Raw genomic sequence first — 19,446 nt, 5'->3', positions numbered from 1 at the left:
TGACACATACGCACACAGATCCCCATTGATTTCCATGGGTCACTGCATGTTTGACCAAGGCCTGGTGAGTTCTCTAGTGGACTGAAAGCAGAGCACCATGGTGTTTGTCTGCCAGTGCTCGTCACTTTCAGGGGAGAAGAAGCAGAGAGGACACAGCTGTAGGAAAAGCAGCTCTGTTTAAAAAGCTTCGCAGGAAATAACGTTGGTCAAATGACCCAGGGAAGAATCTGGCCCCAAATTTTAAGAATGCAAGTTCCCTGCCTGAGCCCAAGTTGCGTGCACAGAGACTGGGGATTTGCCCTGGCTTTCCTGTGACCAGCAGGCATTTGCACATGTAACTGGGGCGGATGCAGAATTGCTACATGCTCTTTTAAAAACGTTGGCCTCTGTGACTAAAAAGGCAACAGGAGCGAGCTCTCGGAGCTGCCACTGGTTCTGCCAGTGCATCCTCAGAAGGGAGTCTGCAGAGCTTCTCGGTGGGAGAGGCGGGGCCTGGTGAAGGTCCAGTATCCCCACCAACAGCCCTGAGGTCCCAGTTCTGCCAAGTGCTTGAGCATTGAACCATTCCTATTCAGCCAAGTGTTATACATGTGCATAAGTCCCATTGGAGAGAACATCCAACTCTGCTTTGCAGCAAGTAGTGTTGATTTTAGCACAATTCTTGTCAAGGGACCCTGGTTAGCTAGGAGTCCTCCTCCAAGTAGTAGAAGGTTTGTTTTTCAGAGTACCCAAAAAATAGTTCTCTTTTAATAGACATGATGTACCACAGTTCAGTTTTACAGCAACAGAGGTGTAGGTCTTTAGAGCTGCATGGTGTAGTATGTGCACTGTTCTCCGATGCCATCTGTGCACCTCCTATTTTCCAGCATTGAGTGGCGTGTGGATTTAATAGGTAGAATTTGGCACATACAAACAGCGCGATGCTCATTCTGTGTGTGCAGTGACTCATGCTCCTAGCCTGTTCCAGGAAAAATCAGAAACTAAAAATGTCTGTCTATTCTGTATGACCCTGGGGCCCAGCTAAAAAAAAACAAACCAAAAAAAACCTGTGTGGGGCTTCAGCCAGAACTGACCAGCCCAGGGAGCCAAGTGGGTACGTGCGGTTTCATTCTGCTCGCTCCATGGCGGAGATCGTTTATTCCGCGTTCCCCTTCTGTGAGCCGAGACCCCGGCAAGTGCCAGCTCCTGCCCGATCTCACGGTGGCTTGGGTGACATGGGAACATCCCACCCCAACAGGCAGATTTCAGCCACCAGCATATTTCACCTAATAGCCAATTAGCCATCAGGTGGAAGCAGCCTCGGATCAGGGGCAACCTAGGCTCCATTCAAAGCAGGGACCTGGCACTCTGTGCTTCGGGATGGTTTTCTAACGTATATCTTTGTGGTGGTTAGAGCCGGAGAAGTTCCACGAGGAGTAATGTGTCCCATCACAGTAGGCTGGACCAGTATGAGATCAGGAGTCTCCTAATGTGCTACCTCTACGTCATTAAAATGGTCTCTGAAGGTTAGTGACATTCACCATACTGTGTGCTTAGGAGATGGATCTGGTCCCCACCACAGCCCCTGTATGCCGTGGTGTGTAGCAACCGTAAAGGCGAGGGGATCTCCCCCACGACAGGAATAATACGGGGCCACCAGAAGCAGCCATACACTTCCTCACCTGACAGACCCCAGTGTGAGGGGCAGGAGGGGGCATCCCTAGTGCTGCAAGGACTCTGGAGAGGCTGCTGGGAGTTAGATGCCCTCTTGTTCCCCATCCCAGGCTGTGCCAGTCAGACACCAGCATGGGCCCAGGGTCTGATAAAGCACCATTGCTCAGGTGGTCTCTGTACCGTATATTGCAGCAGGTTGTGTTGGGGCATCACAGGAGTGGCGGTGCCGGTTGTGTGCCCTCGGTTTTCATCGTGTTACCAGAAATGTACAGTAAGTGAACTCATTTCTGGGGGGAGGGCTGCACCTCCCCTCGCTAAGCCCAGCTGTCTCCCACAGCCAGCTGGGGCTGCCAAGGCCTAAGACTGGAATCAAGGGCTGTGAACCCCGGCCCTTCCCACACTGCTGAGTTGAGGGGGGAGCGAAGGGATCCCAGCTGGAGCCTGGTTAGGTAGAGGAGCTCCCATCACAGGAAAGAGGGCAAGCCCACGGGTACCACATCCATCACTGGGGGTCAGGCGGATCCCGGCCTTGCTCAGCTCTGTCTTATTTCATCATTTTCAAAAATGTGTTAGTGGGAAAGGGGAGCGTCTGACCCTGACTGCTCAGGGGTTGTTCCCCTCCATGGCTGGAAACACCTCCACTGCAGCTCCCTGCACCATTTCATTGGATGAGCAGGCTTGGCAAAGGCCTCCAGGGAGATGAAGAATCAAATGGCCAGTATGAAAAGACACATGCTTGTGTGGCTGCAAAGATAGATTTCCACGGGCCAGTGGTCACAGGCTGATTTAGCCTGCAAAGACCCTCTGTGACGGTCTTAAATGTTGTTATATATTCTTAGTGGGTTTGTTTCATTTTCAGATACACTTCTCACCTGTTGGAACAAAATATCCCCCCCTGAGCTGATAAATGTCCTCGTACTTCTGGAGTAAGTATCAGGAGATTGTATCTATGCTTCGAATTGCACATGATACGTTTGTTATATAACATATGTAGGTAAAATGAAACCATCCCTCCATGCACTGTACACGGTACATGCTGCTCCGTTCCACACAAGATGCAGCCTACCAGGAGGTAGAAAAGTAGTTTGTATAATATTGCTTCACATAAGGAATGATCTAGGGTCAGCCATTGCAGACTGTAGGGTAACAGCCCCAGAGGAGCAGTATTAGATACGTGAGGCCGGGCTGGCAAGCTGACAGTGATTGGCACTGATTCTGTGCAAAGAACGTTCCATTGCATAACAAGAGAAGGTGAGCACATCAAAGGCTCTGGAAATACCAGTGCAGTCTCACTTTCTGTTGTGTCTGGCAGCACAGGTGGGGGAGTAGATAGGAGTGTGTTTACGGGGGCTGAGGGCCTACACGCTGAACACAGAGTTAAAATACAGACACCCACACCCACACACCCAGACGTGTACTGGTTAAAGTGAAACAGCTCAGTCTCCTTCCTGACATTTACAATGTTTTTCTTTCTAGAGTCTGTTTATTCCACTTCAGATACGCGGGGAAGAGAAATATAGCCAGGTATTGTACTCTTTTTGCTAGCAGTTTCTTCCCACACGCCACCTGCCCCATGGAGACTACATGAGAATGAACAGGGGAGCACTCAGATCCAGTGCGAGGAGAGGGAGAGGGAGAGGGAGCTGTTGGGGAGCCCTGCTCACCCCAGCCAGGGAGAGGAAGTGGGGAGCTCCCTTCTGGTTTTAACAGAGGAGGGAAGCTACACTTCTCTCAGTGCTCTCTTTTCCTCCGGCTCAGCAGAGGGCAACTTCAGCTCTCGCTGGTAAAGCTCAACTTCCTAGCCCTTTCTCTGACCCAGCCAGCCCTTCACTGAGATTTATTTTTGTAGCTTTCTGCTAGCGTGAAGCCGCAAGTTTTGATAGACAAGTGGTGGGTCTCAGTTCACAAGGCTGGCTCGGGGCCTGATTCTCAGAGGTGCTGCAAAGCAGCGCCTTCGTTGCTGGCTATGCTAGAGCTTGAGGGACGGACCCGCCGCTGGGCTAATTGGCATAGTGCTCCGTTGGGCCAGCAGGGACAGGCTGTCCTTGCGGTTTTTTGTTGCCTGCTCCAGGTACCACATTAAGCCCTGCTTTGTATTGGCATGAGCTTGACAAGCAGTTTGGACTTGGGTCTCCCTGCTTCACGCTCCAGTGGTAATGATGCCAGCCCAGTGCCACAGGCCCATCCTAGTCTGCATCTTGGGTTCTCCTTTCAGGGTTCACGATGCCTGGCTATCAAAGCATGTCGGAGCTGACAGGAAATCGCAGACAATGCCTGCCCTTCGCAGCAGAGCTGGCATGATGCAGGCCCGGCTGCAGCACTTGAGCAGCTTGGAAAGTTCATTTACGCTCAATCACAGTATGTACAGAGACGGGGCTGGTAACGTCATTTTATCGATGACTGTGTGTTGCCACTTGTGAGGACACTTGTCTCTGGTTGCATCAGGCTGCTCGGCTTTGCATCTTTAAACCGATCCCCTCTCTTCCCTGCAGCCCCTTGAACTGTGGGGCATGGTGGGGCTTCATGCCAAAGGGTGTGTTAAAAATCACCCCTGTTTCATCTGTAGATGGAATTTTCCTCTTCCGATCTCACTTGCAGTTCCTGGTTGTTGGTAGGGACAGATGGTGCTCTGGTATTAGTGAGAGAGCAGAGCAGACAGGAATGCTGCATCCTGCGTGGTGTTCACCCCGTGCAGATTCCCAGCATGAGGCCAATGCCAACGGGGCTTCAGTGGGATTTAAGTGGGGTATAGGCCTTGTATTGGCCCTTCTTCCCGTGGGTGAATGTCACCCCTCCCCCATAAGAGAGCCTGCCCCTCTTTTGCTCCAGGAATCCAGCTTGGAGAGGGCAGCTGATGGATGGGGATGTCATGTTGCATCTGATTTGGGGGCCAAGGGAAGTGGCAGGAGGCCACTCACAATCTTCCCTCTGTGTGGTGACGCTGCTGCCCTGGTCTGCCGTGGGTAAGGAGAGTATCTGCTGCACTGAGGTCTCAGGAGAGCTGGAGTTATAACCCTGTGTGTGCCCAAGCGCCACACTTGCACGTTGTTCTGGAGGATTCCAATACTTTTCTTTACTTCCTGCTCCCAGATGCTGGCACCTCCGAAGCAGACATTGTGCACCAGGCCTTACTGGAAGGCAATACGGCCACAGAAGTTTCCCTAACGGTCCTGGACACCATTTCTTTCTTCACCCAGTGTTTCAAGGTGAGCATTGAAATCACCATTGTCCTTTGGTGTATTGCAGACCCCCAAAACAGTGTCGATTTTGCAAACCCTGTGTTAGACTGAATGCTCTCCTGTGTTCATGTGCTTTTCCTTTGTGCTCGCTATCATAAAGATGTACCACATGGAAGTATAGTGCGAAAAAAGAAAACCCGAGCTGAGTCTTAGGCATTTATACTTTTATTGACAGTCAGTTCAATAAAATAAGTGAGTGTATCCTGCTAGTAGGTGTGTTTAGGAATTCAAACAAATAGTAAAAGCCAAAAACTCACAGACAGTATTGCCCGTGCTTTGTGTAGTTAGTCAAATGAGAGCACCTACTTCTCTGGGGCCAGATCCCAGCCCGTGTAGAAGTACTGCACAATTGTAACAGGGTGTCTGTGATACAAGCTTGTTATGTTTTTAAGAGCTGCGGTAGAGAGGTAACAGATAAGTGGCTCAGCTTTTGAAGTTACTTCTGCAAATGTGGTAATATCGTTTGACTTTTTATCTAGTGTAGAAAATAAAATCTCTGACCAAATAATATAGCTCTGGGGTGACGTCCCATTTTTCTACCATCGGTTGTCTGTACTTTTTTACCCAAGTCACTGTAGAACTATTATTTGTCTGGCTTAAGAAATGGTATGTTCTGTTATGCATGAGTATCCTAGTCACTTACAGTTCTTCTTTGAGTGCTTGCTCATGTCAATTCCATTCTAGGTATGCACGCGCCCATGTGCGCGGCCATTGAAGATTTTTGCCATAGTGGTATCTGTAGGGTCAGCGATGGCGCCCTCTTGAATGCTGCTCTCAGGTGTTGATATATTAGGCACCACTGACCTTACACCCTCTCAATTCCTTCTTACTGCCTGTGGTGGTTAGTCGGAGCACCTTTCCCTTGCCTAGCAAGGGTTAGTAGTTCTTCTACTTCAGTGACCTGTGTCCAACTGATCTTATTGGGTAGCAGAAAGCTCTCCACCAGAGTGACCTACCTGGCCAAGTGGAAAAAGTTCACATGCTGGACCTTGGACCAGGGTATCCAGGCCTCGCAGGCCTCGCTGCAGGTGATCCTGGATTATCTTTTGCACCTCAAGCTCCGGGGGTTGTCCCTGTCTTCAGTCAAAGTCCACTTGGCCGCTATTTTGGCCTTCCACCCTCTGCTCTAGGGCAGGTCAGTCTTCACTCATGACATGATGGTTTTTGAAAGGTCTGGAGAGTCTCTACCTGCACGTCAGAGATCTCGTCCCTTCCCTTGGACCTCAACCTTGTGCTGTCGTGGCTCACAGGTCCCTCCCTTCAAACCTCTGGCTTCCTGCTCTCTTCTTCTTCTCTCCTGGAAGGTTTTGTTCCTGGTTGCGATAACGTCTTCCAGCAGGGCCTCTGAGATCAGAGTGCTTACTTCTGAGCCACCCAATATGGTGCTCTACAAGGCCACATCCAGCGTTCCTGCCCAAGGTAGTTTCACAGTTTCATACCGGCCAGGACATATTCTTACCTGCCATCTTTCTGAAGCCTCATAAATTGGAAGAGGAGTGCAAGTTGCACGCCATGAACGTCAGGAGGGCACTTTTGCCTTCTACATCGACAATACTAAGCTATTTCACAAGTCAACGTTGTTCTTGTGGTGGCAGACAGGATGAAAGGCACTTGGCCCAGGTGCTGATTCAGGATATCTGCATGGCCGCTGCCTGGTTGTCCATCCACACCTTTACATCTTATTACATGCTTATCCAGCAAGCTTGAGAGGATGCTGGCTTTGGCAGAGCAGTGCTGCAAGCTGCAAGACCGTGAACTCCGAACCCACCTCCGTAGAAACTGCTTATGAGTCACCTAGAATAGAATTGACATGAGCAAGCACTCAAAGAAGAAAAAACGGTTACCTAACTTCTGTAACTGTTGTTCTTCGAGATGTGTTGCTCATGTCCATTCCATTAACCGCCCGCTTGCCCCTCTGTTGGAGTTTCCAGCAAGAAGGAACTGAGAGGATGTAGGGCTGGTGGTGCCTGATATACCAACAGATGAGCACAGCACTCCAGAGGGCGCAACAGCCTACCCTATGGATACCACGAAGGCAAAAATCTCTGACGGCCGTGCATGTGGGTGTGCACACACCTAGAATAGAATGGACATGAGCAACACATTTCGAGGAATAACCATTACGAAAGGTAGGGAACTGGTTTTTTGAGGCACACATGCTGGGTATTTCTGCAAAATGAATTCTCTCCTTGCTTTCTAGAACCAACTCTTAAACAACGACGGTCATAATCCACTCATGAAAAAGGTTTTTGATATTCATCTCGCCTTTCTCAAAAACGGGCAGTCAGAAGCAGCTCTGAAGCATGTCTTCGCTTCCCTGAGAGCTTTCATTAGCAAGGTAGGTGCAGAGGTGACACATGAGGTGGTCCTGTGCCCTCAAACCTTTAAACTGTGCTCCTGCCCCTACTCACAGTTACGAGATATCTTTGGGTAGGTGGGACAGCTTTAAAGGTTCTGGTTAGAATTTGTACAGGCAGTAGGGGGGACGGATGGACGGACAGCCCTACCCTAACTTTCACTGCCGGCCTACGCTGCTTGGAGGTAATGGATCAGCAGGGCCAGACGAAGTTGTCTAACTTTAAACCGCGGTCAGCAATGTACTGACACTTATCATGGCTGGGTAAAATACCAGGGGACATCACCAGGAGCTAAAGAGGCTGCCTTGACTCTGACTATGCACAAGTGTGACTCTGAAGTCAGTCCATTGACCGCCGCGGTTTTCCCTGGATCCTGTAAGAGCTCAGTAACAGTCCCACCAAAATGTTGCTCTTCCTTGAAGCATTTGTGCCAACAGGCAGCGTTAAAACGAGTTAGCCACTAGGGTGGGACTAGCACTCAGGACCTGCTGCATCTATGGGAGGTAGCAATGCGCTCACTTTCTCCGGCTCCTTTTTCAATATTCCAATAGTTCCGTTTTGCCCAAGGTTGTGTTTGAACACAGCAACTTCCTCCCTTCCCAGCCAATTGTTATGCAGTTCAAACGAACAGGCAAATCCACATCCGTCCTGCTGGATCTCCTTATGAGATTCCAAGACCCCGAGCTCCTGGAGACTTACCCCTGAGCGAAGGCCTTATGCCCATGGGTTCCAGAGCAAAGTGAAAACTACGGGTGGGCCAAGTTCACTGCTGGTGTCCATGAGGGCAGCTCGTTGACTTCAGTGGAGTCTTGACCATCTATAGCTGCGCTGAATTTGGCTAATATATTTTAAAACACTTGCAATATTATTTTAGTGAAGTTTTCTCATTTCCCCTGCGATATGTTGCTTCTGTAAAATGAGATACAGACCCAGTAGATAGTATCTGCAAGGAAGTGTTTTTTCTGCTAGCTGTAACCACATGGGTTCCAAGCATCCTTGTCCTACCTGTGTTAGACTTAATTTAAAGGTCATTTCTAACTGCAGAGTGACTCTAAAGTGGCAAGGGCAATTGTCTCTAAAAGGCAGGTACGAGGTTGGCTTTTCTGTTTACAAACTTGTTATGGGATCTGAAAGTCCCAGCATGCTGATTTTGGTTTGCATACCATCACCAGTAACTGTGTTCCCACTATGGTGTATTCTGGTTGTAGCTCTGATGCAACTTGTATGTGTATGTTATCTCCTACTTTAACACACCTCCTTTAGCACAGAGATAATGGTAATGAAGCAGGAAAGAGCCTCCTGTCATGGTGAGTTTGTAAAGGTAGTAGTTAGGGAAAAAATCTTTTTAACCCCCCCCCACCCCACTAAATACATTTTATCGCTTGTTGTCTCAAAAGTCTTCCCTTCTATACTAAACTCAAATTGGCAACACAACCGGGAAATGACATAACAGAACTGGCACAAGAAAACTAAGTTCACACTGTGCTTAGTTGTTTAAAAAAAAAGAGGAAGAAAAAGCTGTTTCCTTCATTAGTGGAAACTCAATAAAAATCAATTATTCTTAATTATTTATGCTCTCGGTTGCTGCCAGCCCCAAGTTGTTCGGGAGAATGCTGTCATAAAACACACATCTCCTGTTCAGGAGTGGTCCCTGAATGAAGGATTATGAGGAAATGTGTATTTTAAGGGGCTAATTCACTTCATTCACATCAGGCTTGATTCTCTACTATGTCCCAGTGGAACTGAGAGTGGGGATAAGGGGAGCTGGTTGCAAATCCCTAATCTTTCTCCGCTGGGCTTGCTGCAACTTGAAGCTGCGGGGGAGCAGCTTTAACTTTTGTCACTGGCAAAGGTCCCTGAGAACTTCCTGCCAGTGTAGTCAGGAGTAGCAGAGCCCTGCTCCACCATGCCCAAGCTCTGTCTCACCCCTCTGGCCTGGCATGCTTCCTCCCTCTCCCTTATGCCAGGTGAGGCCTGGCACAGGAGGCTTTTGCCACAGCACACGGGAAATTCTCTGGCTACTTTAAGGGCACCTTCGGCTACTCGACTATTCAGGCCCAGCATGGAGATACTTTCTCCATGGATGTTGCTCAGATGTCCCTTTGTGGTCCCCTGTGGGGCATCAGGGATGACGTGTGCTGCAAGGCAGAACCCTACTGGACCTAAAGCATGCTGAGCTGGGGGCCCCTCGGCACTTCTTCAGCACTTCCAGATACGAGGATCTAGATGACCCTCTGCCGACGGGCAGTCAGAACTCATTGTGGCGGCACCTCTGAAGTCAGTGGATCTAGGACAATTTACACCCACTGAGGATGTGCCCCATAGACGGGAACAGCCAAGTTCCCCCCTTTTGGGGAGAATGGCTTCTCTTTGTCTGGCTAAGAGCTGCCTTCCCACGGCTGACACATTCAAGGAGTGGCTGAGGAGTATTATAGACATAGAAAAGAATCTCTGAACTTTCTGTCGCAGCCAAAGACTACACATTCCTGCAAGTCTCAAGGTTGTGTGTGGAATCGGACCAGAAACAATACCTAATAGAAATACATCACTCACGAATCCTCTCGGCCAACTGTTGACTAAACTTGATCATAGGGGAGCTGCCTAGTAGAAATGCTTGAACTGTGGTAGATCTCCTGCTTTTGCTAGTGGAAGAGGGCAATGCTACAGTAAGCAGCAGTTAATCTTTAATCCGAAGAAGTGGGCTGTAGCCCACCAAAGCTTATGCTCAGATAAATTTGTTAGTCTCTAAGGTGCCACAGGGACTCCTAATCTTTAATCAGTCGTTTCTTGTGTACACACTTTGTTAACTCCTTACTATTACACTGGTGTTTATTTTCTTTTTCCCAATTTTTTTCCTTAAAATGTTGATTTTGGCCAAAGACAATGAACGTAAGGCTTCTCTGCTGTGTCACTCGCTATAAGCTGCTAGAATTACTGTTTGTATTGCCAACTCAACTAAGAGACCTGCCCTGGGCATAGGAGGAGATCAGAGCTCCCCTACCAATGGTTCAGTCTGTCCCTAGCATGATCTTTCGGCTGTTTACTCTTCTTTGACAAATAATACCGTGATGCAGTCACAGTCCCTGGTGGTGCTGAGATTACCATTTACTTCATCAAATTAAAAAATAAACCAAACAGCCTCCTGTAGGCTGAGCAAGTTGCTCAGAAATCATGTGGCGGCAGAAAGCCTAGAGCTCCACAGTGACATCCCCACAGTTCATTTCCTTATAGACATTTTTAAAATGTCTGCCCAATATTCTGGCCACTGAATACAACCTTTAACGACGCTCACAAGTCCCCATCCTCTCAGCAAATTACTCCGCTCGGATCCACCCGCACACTGCAGGGTGCCACCTCCTCCTCTGCTAGGAAGAGCTAGAGAAGAGACGACTCCATGGCATTCCCCTGAATTGGGGTGAGACGGGGCATTTGGCTCACTATGCTTAGCTGAAGTGGCCGAGACCTCAGATGGTGGGTCAGCTGCTGAAAATGCTCATGCCGATGGCAACTCAGGGTGCATCTACATAACAGCCGGGCAGGTGTGATATAACGCAGGTAGATGGACACACACTAGCTTGGTAGAAGTAGCACTGGCTATAGTGGCATGGGTGGTGGGTCAGACTACCCACCCGAGTACAACCTGGCCTGACTCTTGGGGAGTGGACTCAGATGGTTAACCCAGGCTACTGCAGCTGCCCTGGGAATTGCACTGCCCAGCTGCTGCATAGACGCACCCTCGCTGGGCGAGACCCCTGACACTTTGTCACCTAGTACTGCAGCATTTAACATCTCTGTGGTGTCTGGGGGAACGACGCCCCCGAGAACACGGCTACGCTGCAGTGAAAACCATCCAGCCCCGAGTCTCGGAGCCCGGGTTGTGGGGCTAAGAATTGCAGAGTAGACATTTGGGCTCAGGCTGGAGCCCAGGCTCTGGGAGCCTCCGCTCTCACGGGGTCACCAGGCCGAGCTTGAACATCTACACTGCAAGTTTTAGCCCTGCAGCCTGAGCCCAAGTCAGCTGACCCAGGCCAGCTGCTGCTGTGAGGCTGGTTTTTGACTGCAGGGCAGGCATACTCTGAGCACTTGTGTGTGTTCCAGGCCCACGGACAAATCCTGCCCACTCTTCAGTGACGATGTAGCCCTCACCATTTCCATGAGGAAGGTCCTTGTGCCACCCCTGAGCTCACAGAGTCGCTGAAGCTTCTCTGCTGAGGCTTCCTTGTGGCGGGCTGGAAGGTAGCATGCATCCCCCTTTCCCCTGTCCTCCTTCTAGGTCATTCCATGCTCTGACCCCTGCTCCCACCATCAGGCCCAATGAGTTGGGGGAAGAAGCAGATTGCAACTCCAGGCAGCCAGCCGTGAAGGCTTCAGCCGCAATTCACTCTTATTTAGAGATTTGCTTGGATTACAAATTTCCTAGCTGCTGCTCCAATATACTTCCTCCTCCTCAGGATAACAGTCTGTGTTTGTTTTAACCCTCGTCCTTCCCTGGCCTACGGCTTCCTTTGTCTGCTAGCTCCATTTGGGGGGATCTGATGGAGATTTCAAACTGCCTAGGACAGGATGTGTTTCATTGGTGTGTCTTCAGAGTTACACACACAGTTCGGTCATTCTATAAACATTCAGCAATTAAAAATAAGACCCTGAAATTCATTCCCATGCGTATTTATAGGAGCCAAACAGCAATCTAGGCCTGTTTGCATTCAGATGTGAAGACAAAGTGTGGCCCTGCTTGCGTGCGCATCTGTGTATGCACTGGGTGTGTTTTTAACATTGACACACTTCTTGTTAAGTTTCCCTCAGCATTTTTCAAAGGAAGGATGACCATGTGTGCAGCCTTGTGCTATGAGGTCCTGAAGTGCTGCACCTCGAAGCTAGCCTCCACCAGGAATGAAGCATCGGCACTCCTGTATCTTTTGATGAGGAACAACTTTGAGTTCACTAAAAGGAAATCCTTTCTGAGAACACACCTGCAGGTCAGTAAAAGATGAACTGCCGCACAGTGATACACCTGAGTGCTTAATCTCCAGGTCTGAGTCCTGCAAAGACTGAGAATGTGTCCCGCGTGACTCTGATCTTCAGCATGAGAGATTAAAATATTAACTCTAGGACCTAGCTGTCATCCAGCGCTTGTCATCAGCAGATCTCAAAGCACTTTACAAAAGAGGTCAGTGTTGTCCCTCCCCATTTTATTGCTGGGGAGAGTGAGACACCAAGCAGGGCAGTGACTTGCCCATGGTCGCTCAAAAGGCAGGGCCAGGAATAGAACCCAGAACTCCTGGGTATCACGGGGATTTATCAACCTTAGCCTGTCCTATTCATCAGGGAGTCTGAGAAGCAGTTTGACTTTTTTAAAAAAGGCTAAATCTTGCAGTCCTTATCTGGTCAGAAATCCTATTGATTCCAGTGATTTCCCTGGGAGTTTGGTCTAAATCGTGATTTCAAAATTTGGCCCAGGGTCCTTATGGACGAGATTATTGATTTTCAGAATATGCTTACAAGGCTCGCCTCTTTGCCAAGAGACCAGTGAAGAGAACTGGGGTAATTGTCCATAGTCAAGTGGGAAAAGTCCTGCCTGTTGGATTGGGGGAGGAATTCTTCTGGGGGCTTGTTTCTGGCTTGTGTTGTATTGTTGTTTTCAGTCATGATAAAAACCGCCAGAGTAGCAGATGGGCTGCAAGCTGTGATAAATCACAAAAGAGATAAATATAACATAGCATCTAATAATTCCTGCCCAGGATTTGTAGTCTGCTTGTTCTAGTCCTAGTCCTAAAATGCACTGTTCTGACAGTGGGACTACGTCCTGTGGTTTAATAATCATCAGATTTTGAAGAGTAAACAAGAAAATGAGACCCATTATGAATAAGGCTACGATGTAATCATGGGTATTTTTAATTAAAGTTATGGACAAGTCACAGGCAAGAAACAAAGAATCACTTATACCACAAATACCCCTGACTGGATCTTGGAGGGCGGGGGGGAGCCCTGGTGGCACCAGCTGTGGGAAGGCAGCCCTGGGGGGCCCACAGCACCAGCTGCCAGGGGGACTTGCTGCCACTCAGGCCACTGCTGGGTGGGGGGAAGCCACAGGGGGCCAGCTGCTGCTCCGGCCGCTGCAGGACCACTCCCAGGAGCCACCGAGCTGCGGCTGCTCCGGCCACCCCAGGACCACTCCCAGGAGCCACCGAACTCCGGCTGCTCCAGCTGCCCCAGGACCTCTGCCAGGAGCCACCAAGCTGCGGCTGCTCCCGCCGCCCCCAGGACAACTGCTCAGGTGGTCCCCTGGGCCATCCACATTGGCTGCTGGTCACACAGTCCCTGGGGCCAACTGCCCAGAGCAGCAGCCGGTGCAGCTGGTCCCAGGCCTCTCCAGCAGCAGCTGGTGCGGCTGGCTCCAAGGCAGCTGCTTGGGCAGCCCTGGGGTCAGCCACGCTGGCTCCTGCAGAAGTCACAGCGGTCGCAGACGTGGATTAATTGTATTCATTCTGTTTGAAAGCGTTTTGACCCACAAAAAAATGTCTTTTTATACAATTGTGACAACAAAGCGCATGGATGAGAACCTGTCCCTTTTCCAACAGATAATAATTGCAGTGAGCCAGTTAATAGCAGATGTGGCACTAAATGGAGGATCGAGGTTCCAGGAGTCACTGTTCATTATTAATAATTTTGCAAACAGTGACAGGCCCATGAAGGTAAGTTTTTGATGAATTAAAACAAACAGTAAGTTTGTATTACCACCAGCAAGTACATGGTCTGGGAAATGTACACAGAGATCATATTTAAAGATTGAATGTTATGTATTTATACTACTTACTCCTGTAACCCTCTGCCGGTGAGTGGGAGGATCCCTTCCCCCAAGCCCCCTCCCCTGAGCGACATGGCTGGGGCCGGGGCGAGGAAAGTGGAGCGGGCTGCTACTGGCCTCCTGCTAATCCCCAGGGCCACTCTGGGCCTGTGGGGCCCCCAAAAGTGGCCCCCCACAGCTCCTGCCACCCAGGCCCTGGGGGAGGGAGATCTGGGGCCCCACACAGCCCCCCCGCAGGGGGGCTGCGTAGGGCACCCAAATGGCTAGGGGTGGCCCTGCATGTGGACCTTTAAGTAATACACTTTACAGGGAAGGGAGCGTGTCTGTTTATTTCTAGTTTTTACTTAGCATTTTTTCATACTGCGCACACTTTTAGTACAATAGACCCCACTAGGCAGCAAACAAGTGAGACAGGCGTTGACTGAAGTGAAAAATACTTCAGGAATGATTGAAGGCCCAATTCTGTAGCCTGTACTCACGTTGAGTAGCACTTACTCACCCACATGCCAATCCAGTAGGGTACATAAGTATAAATAGTCCCACTGATGTCCATTTGGCTACTGTTAAATGAGCAACTCAAGTAAGAGTTGCAAACTTTGACCCTAAACAAGAGGATTTGCAGGCCCAAGGTGAAATGCATTGATTGCATAACAAAATGACACAGTATAGGATTAATGTATCAAAAGTCCAGTCAGCATCATCTCCTATATCTTGCATGTGAAAATTGCTACATGCAGTGTACATAGTAATTAAATCCATTGCACGCTGAGTGACTTGAAGGGTTGACATCTGTCTTTCTGTGACAAAACCTCGAACATCTTTATTTCTGTGTTTGCTTCTAATTAGATTTGTTTTGTGCCAGGCAACTGCTTTCCCCTCAGAAGTCAAAGATTTGACCAAGAGAATCCGTACCGTGCTTATGGCTACTGCTCAAATGAAAGAACACGAAAAGGACCCTGAAATGTTGATCGATTTACAGTACAGCTTAGCCAAGTCCTATGCTAGTACCCCAGAGCTCAGGAAAACATGGCTGGACAGCATGGCAAAGATCCATGTAAAAAATGGAGACTTTTCTGAGGTAATCTGTCAGATTCCACTGAAAACAGGTGGGGTGGAGAGGCAGAGATTCCAACTGACACTATAACTGCTCCTCTTTTGTATTTTGCAGGCTGCCATGTGTTATGTCCATGTAGCAGCCCTTGTTGCAGAGTTTCTTCATAGAAAAAGTAAGAGTTTACTATTGGAGTGGGGAATGCGGCAGCCTTTTCTTTGTGTCCATCTTTGAGTTTACAGGTCATCAAAATGTTTTCAAGATCAAATTCACTTGATTTGGTAAACAACTGTTTTCAGGTTATACTGGGTTCTTCTAAAATAGTGAACTCTGTGGCATAGGAATTTACACATGTAAATACCAGTCTAGGTATTCAAACACAGGACTGAAATGTCCTAATCAGTGTAAAAACTGGCTCCCTGATATTTTGATCATGCCACAGATGTCATTGCAAGGAGGTCAGAGTAGTGGGTTCCTTCACAGCGGGCATACAGGCTAAGTGCAGTGAAAGCAGAATTATTCTACGCCCTGTACAACTAGATAAAGAGCCAGCGGTGACAGAGGACATTGTGGCTTAGTGCAGAACAGGAAGTGGTGGGCAGACTGGTTGGTTTTAAAATATCACCATTTTGCATGTAAAAAGTTTTTCTTTCGAATAACTCCGTACTCTGACAGTTAATGTACTGCACTCCACCGGTCGGCTCCCTCTGATCTTTTCATCTAAAGGGCACCATTGAAACTGTAGCTTGAATATCTCTAACTGCAGTTGATCTGCAAACACTAGGAAGAAGGGGGCAGAGACCAGGAAACCCTGATTTTCAGCTGTAGTTTGCAAAGATGATTGATGGCTCCTTGTTGGCATACTGGGGGCCTAAGTCCCACAGAAGTATATATATTGTGTTCGTTGAAAACATTTCTGGTTACATATACAAAACGTACATGATTGCAAATGAAAGGGTCATTGCAAATCTGGATACTCTCCATTCATGTGACTGGAGAGAAAGGGAGACCGAAGCCAGCAGAAAAAGAGGAACAGTTCGAAAGGATGTGTGAGTTAGTATTGCTACTGAACTACATTGCTCATCTATCACATGTGCAGGAAAATGACACTTTTGCCATGCTCAAGGAAGTATTCTCAATTTCAGAATCCACCCCTGCGCATTCATTACCCTGTGCTGCAGCACACAGCACCGCCCATCGGCATGCATATTCAGAACACAAACACACCTCACTCCTTCTCTCTTCTCCTGTACAGTGCAGCCCCCATCAAGGGTTCACAGCTGACTCTGTGCAGTAGTTGCTAAGTGAGACATGTGTTCATTGCTTTGTGGTAGAGGAAGCCAAAGCTATTGGTGGAGGAGGGGGTGCTTCTGAGAAGTGGGGCCTTTACCAGATGGAACAGGCTGGTCAGGTCATGGCTGGTGTCCATCAGAAGGAGCAGGCCAGCTGGCTCTGCCATCAGACAGATCCAGGCTGCTGGAATAAGCCACGGTCTCAGAGGACATGCAGGCTGACAGTTTGTTGAACAGTGTGGCTGACACAAAGGGCAATATGTGTCCATGCCTCAGTGATTAGTTAATATTCCCCCAAATTCCTTGCAGCTGCAGAGGGGTCAGTTGGAGGCCACACTCTCTAATGTGCTGATCCATTTGTTTTGGTTCTATTCCTCCCTTTATGGTACAAAGGCAGAGCAGCCTTGAGACCTTTCTTGTCCCTCTTACTTTGCAATCGACCCTTTCACTGAAGTGCTTTTGGATGTTACTATTGTTACTGTAATAGCACCTAGAGACCCCAACTGAGATCTGAGCTCAGTTATGCCAGGTGCAGTACATGCCCGGGCAGTCTGGGCCCAAACGATCTAACAGTCCAAAGAGACAAGACAGACAAAGGTTGGGTGGGGAAAGTGAGGTTCAGAGAGGGGAAGTGACTTCCCAAGGTCACCCAGTTGGTCAGTGACAGCACTGGGAATAGAACCCAGGTCTCTTGACACGCGTATAAGTGCCCTATTTGCTAGCCCATACTGCCTCCTTTGCTGAGGCATGATGATGTATATTAGCAATGCTGAAATATAAGCCACTGTATAACAGATAACATGAAAGTAAGTTTAGCTTTTCATGCACAAATGCACCAAGTACAATGGGAATCTGCATGACAAAGATGTAGCATGGGTAACCATAGCACGGTATTCCATACACTGCATTAGACTGTTCGATAATATTTTAATTCTAACTTTTATTTTTCTTTTTGCCTTCCATAGAATTGTTCCCTAATGGATGTTCAGCCTTCAGGAAAATTACGTCCAATATTGATGAAGAGGGAGCCATGAAAGAAGATGCTGGGATGATGGATGTTCACTACAGCGAGGTGGGATTCCAAGGCGCAGAACCTTAGATTGAATGAGAATAATTCTTTAAGAATGAATCACCCACCCTTGTGCTGCTGAACTGTTCTGATGTCTTTCATGGTACCTCTCCCTAAGATTACTTAGCTATGAACAGCCTCCTTTTTGTGCTTCATACAGGAAGTCCTAGTGGAGCTCTTGGAACAATGCGTAGATGGCCTGTGGAAGGCAGAACGTTACGAAACGATTTCAGAGGTTTCCAAACTGATCATTCCGATTTACGAAAAGCGCCGTGAGTTTGAGGTAGCTATTTGGACCTTGGCTTTGTGTTAATGAGAATTCCCCAGGCTACTAGTAAAGAAATTCTTAGTTTGTAAGTGATGAGCTGATGTGATAGATGTATTATTTCTTTTGTACGCTCTGTATTATTGATGAATATTAAACAAAATAAGTTAAAGCAAGAATCTGGAGGCTAATAGTTCCCATGAGATGCCGCAGACACAGAGATCTCTTAAATAGGGACCCAATTCAGCAAAGATTATAGCTACCATCCACACCACACATGCCCATAGAAGCCCTTGTTTCTGGGTGCCCTTAGACTTGGGAAGGCTTCGAAGCTTTGAGGATTTTTTAAAACTTGAATGAGTCCCTTCCTTTGACTTGGGGTAATTGACACTAACTGGGACCCAGAGCCACCAAAGCTTCAGCTGCCCCAAGGCAAACATTTCCTCTTCTTCCCAGATGGATACTTGTTTCTCCCATGATCCTCGAGCTTTCTTCCAAGAGACAATGCAGCCCAACGTGTCCAAATCCACCTCAGCAGGACACCATCCTGGAGAAATTAGTTGTGTACTATACATAAGAACGGCCATACTGGGTCAGACCAAAGGTCCATCTAGCCCAGTATCCTGTCTACCGACAGTGGCCATTGCCAGGTGCCCCAGAGGGAGCGAACCTAACAGGTAATGATCAAGTGGATCTCTCTCCTGCCATCCATCTCCACCCTCTGACAAACAGAATCTACAATCGCCTGCTGCTCTGCCGTAGACCGTGGAATTGAATCACTGAAAGCAGATGAGAAACCAGACATTAAAACTGTACCTCCAGCATGCCTTGACTTGCTTAATGCGCAGTGCTTGCCTATCTTAGTGGTTCACAAGCCAAAGTACTGTGCAGGCACATTCCTAAATCCATGTCATTTCTGGCTGCTAACCAGACAGAAGAAATGTGAGCTATGCTCCAGCATGCAGTTGTATATGTTACTTTCCCTCAGAACAGGTTCAATGCACAATCAAATCCGCAGGGAAGGCATTCTTGAGGACAGGCTTTCAGTGATGCCAGGAGATTTTCTTTACCCCATGGGCCACATGCTGTCCTTGGATGATCCCATTGGCCTCACTGAGAGCAATGCCTATATGGCTGAGGGCTGAATTTGGCCCTGTGTGAGAGTCACAGGGGACACTTAGGGACGTCTTTCATTTCCTATGGCTTTAGGAAAGGTGGGGGAATGAAAGAATGCACCAAGTAGAGTGGGTCAAAAAATGTTTCTCAGGAGACTTCAGAGCTCTGTTTCGCAGGCTTTGAAATGGACCCCTTTTCTGCTTTTCCTGGAAGATTCCACAGCATTTTGTCACCATTTTCAGATCAGAATTTTTACTGAAATCTTGTTAGCAATAGTTCTCCAGTGTTTTTGTTTACTGGAATCTTGGTCTTTGGTAAACAAAAATGTTGGATAAAGATTTTGTGTATTATTTCAATAAATATTCTGATTTAAAATATAACAATAAAAATGTTACCACAAGTTTCAGGAAAAACAAAGTTTCAAATATGTCAGCAGTTTTTCACAAAAAATTCAGTTTTTAGAAAAGGTCAGTTTTCATTGGAAAAACTTTGAGTGAAATATTTCAAGCAGCTCTTCTTTCAAAGGCCCAGTCCTGCAATGTGCTGAGCTTTTAACCTAGCAGAGCATTTAGGTGTGTGCAAAAGTTTAATAGGAGCAG

The 19,446-nt window shown here is 48.1% G+C and overlaps 1 protein-coding gene across 8 annotated transcripts in view; it reads left to right on the top strand.

Annotated features, from left to right (window-relative positions):
• The window catches only part of DOCK11 (dedicator of cytokinesis 11), a 124,305-nt gene that overhangs the window by 75,619 nt on the left and 29,240 nt on the right, over positions 1 to 19,446 (top strand). For all 8 annotated transcript variants that reach the window (XM_075068909.1, XM_075068907.1, XM_075068910.1 and 5 more), the window contains 12 exons: positions 1,394 to 1,505; positions 2,513 to 2,579; positions 3,130 to 3,177; positions 3,869 to 4,011; positions 4,744 to 4,859; positions 7,093 to 7,230; positions 12,043 to 12,225; positions 13,828 to 13,941; positions 14,917 to 15,132; positions 15,223 to 15,280; positions 17,363 to 17,469; positions 17,627 to 17,749. In XM_075068909.1, coding sequence (XP_074925010.1) covers positions 1,394 to 1,505; positions 2,513 to 2,579; positions 3,130 to 3,177; positions 3,869 to 4,011; positions 4,744 to 4,859; positions 7,093 to 7,230; positions 12,043 to 12,225; positions 13,828 to 13,941; positions 14,917 to 15,132; positions 15,223 to 15,280; positions 17,363 to 17,469; positions 17,627 to 17,749 — 1,425 coding nt within the window. The remainder of the gene's footprint in view (positions 1 to 1,393; positions 1,506 to 2,512; positions 2,580 to 3,129; positions 3,178 to 3,868; positions 4,012 to 4,743; positions 4,860 to 7,092; positions 7,231 to 12,042; positions 12,226 to 13,827; positions 13,942 to 14,916; positions 15,133 to 15,222; positions 15,281 to 17,362; positions 17,470 to 17,626; positions 17,750 to 19,446) is intronic.

The sequence above is a fragment of the Chelonoidis abingdonii genome, chromosome 8 (genome assembly GCF_003597395.2).
Source record: "Chelonoidis abingdonii isolate Lonesome George chromosome 8, CheloAbing_2.0, whole genome shotgun sequence".
Taxonomy (NCBI): domain Eukaryota; kingdom Metazoa; phylum Chordata; order Testudines; family Testudinidae; genus Chelonoidis; species Chelonoidis abingdonii.
The sequence above is the reverse complement of the archived record's forward strand: the minus strand, read 5'-3'. Positions and strand labels throughout refer to the sequence as shown.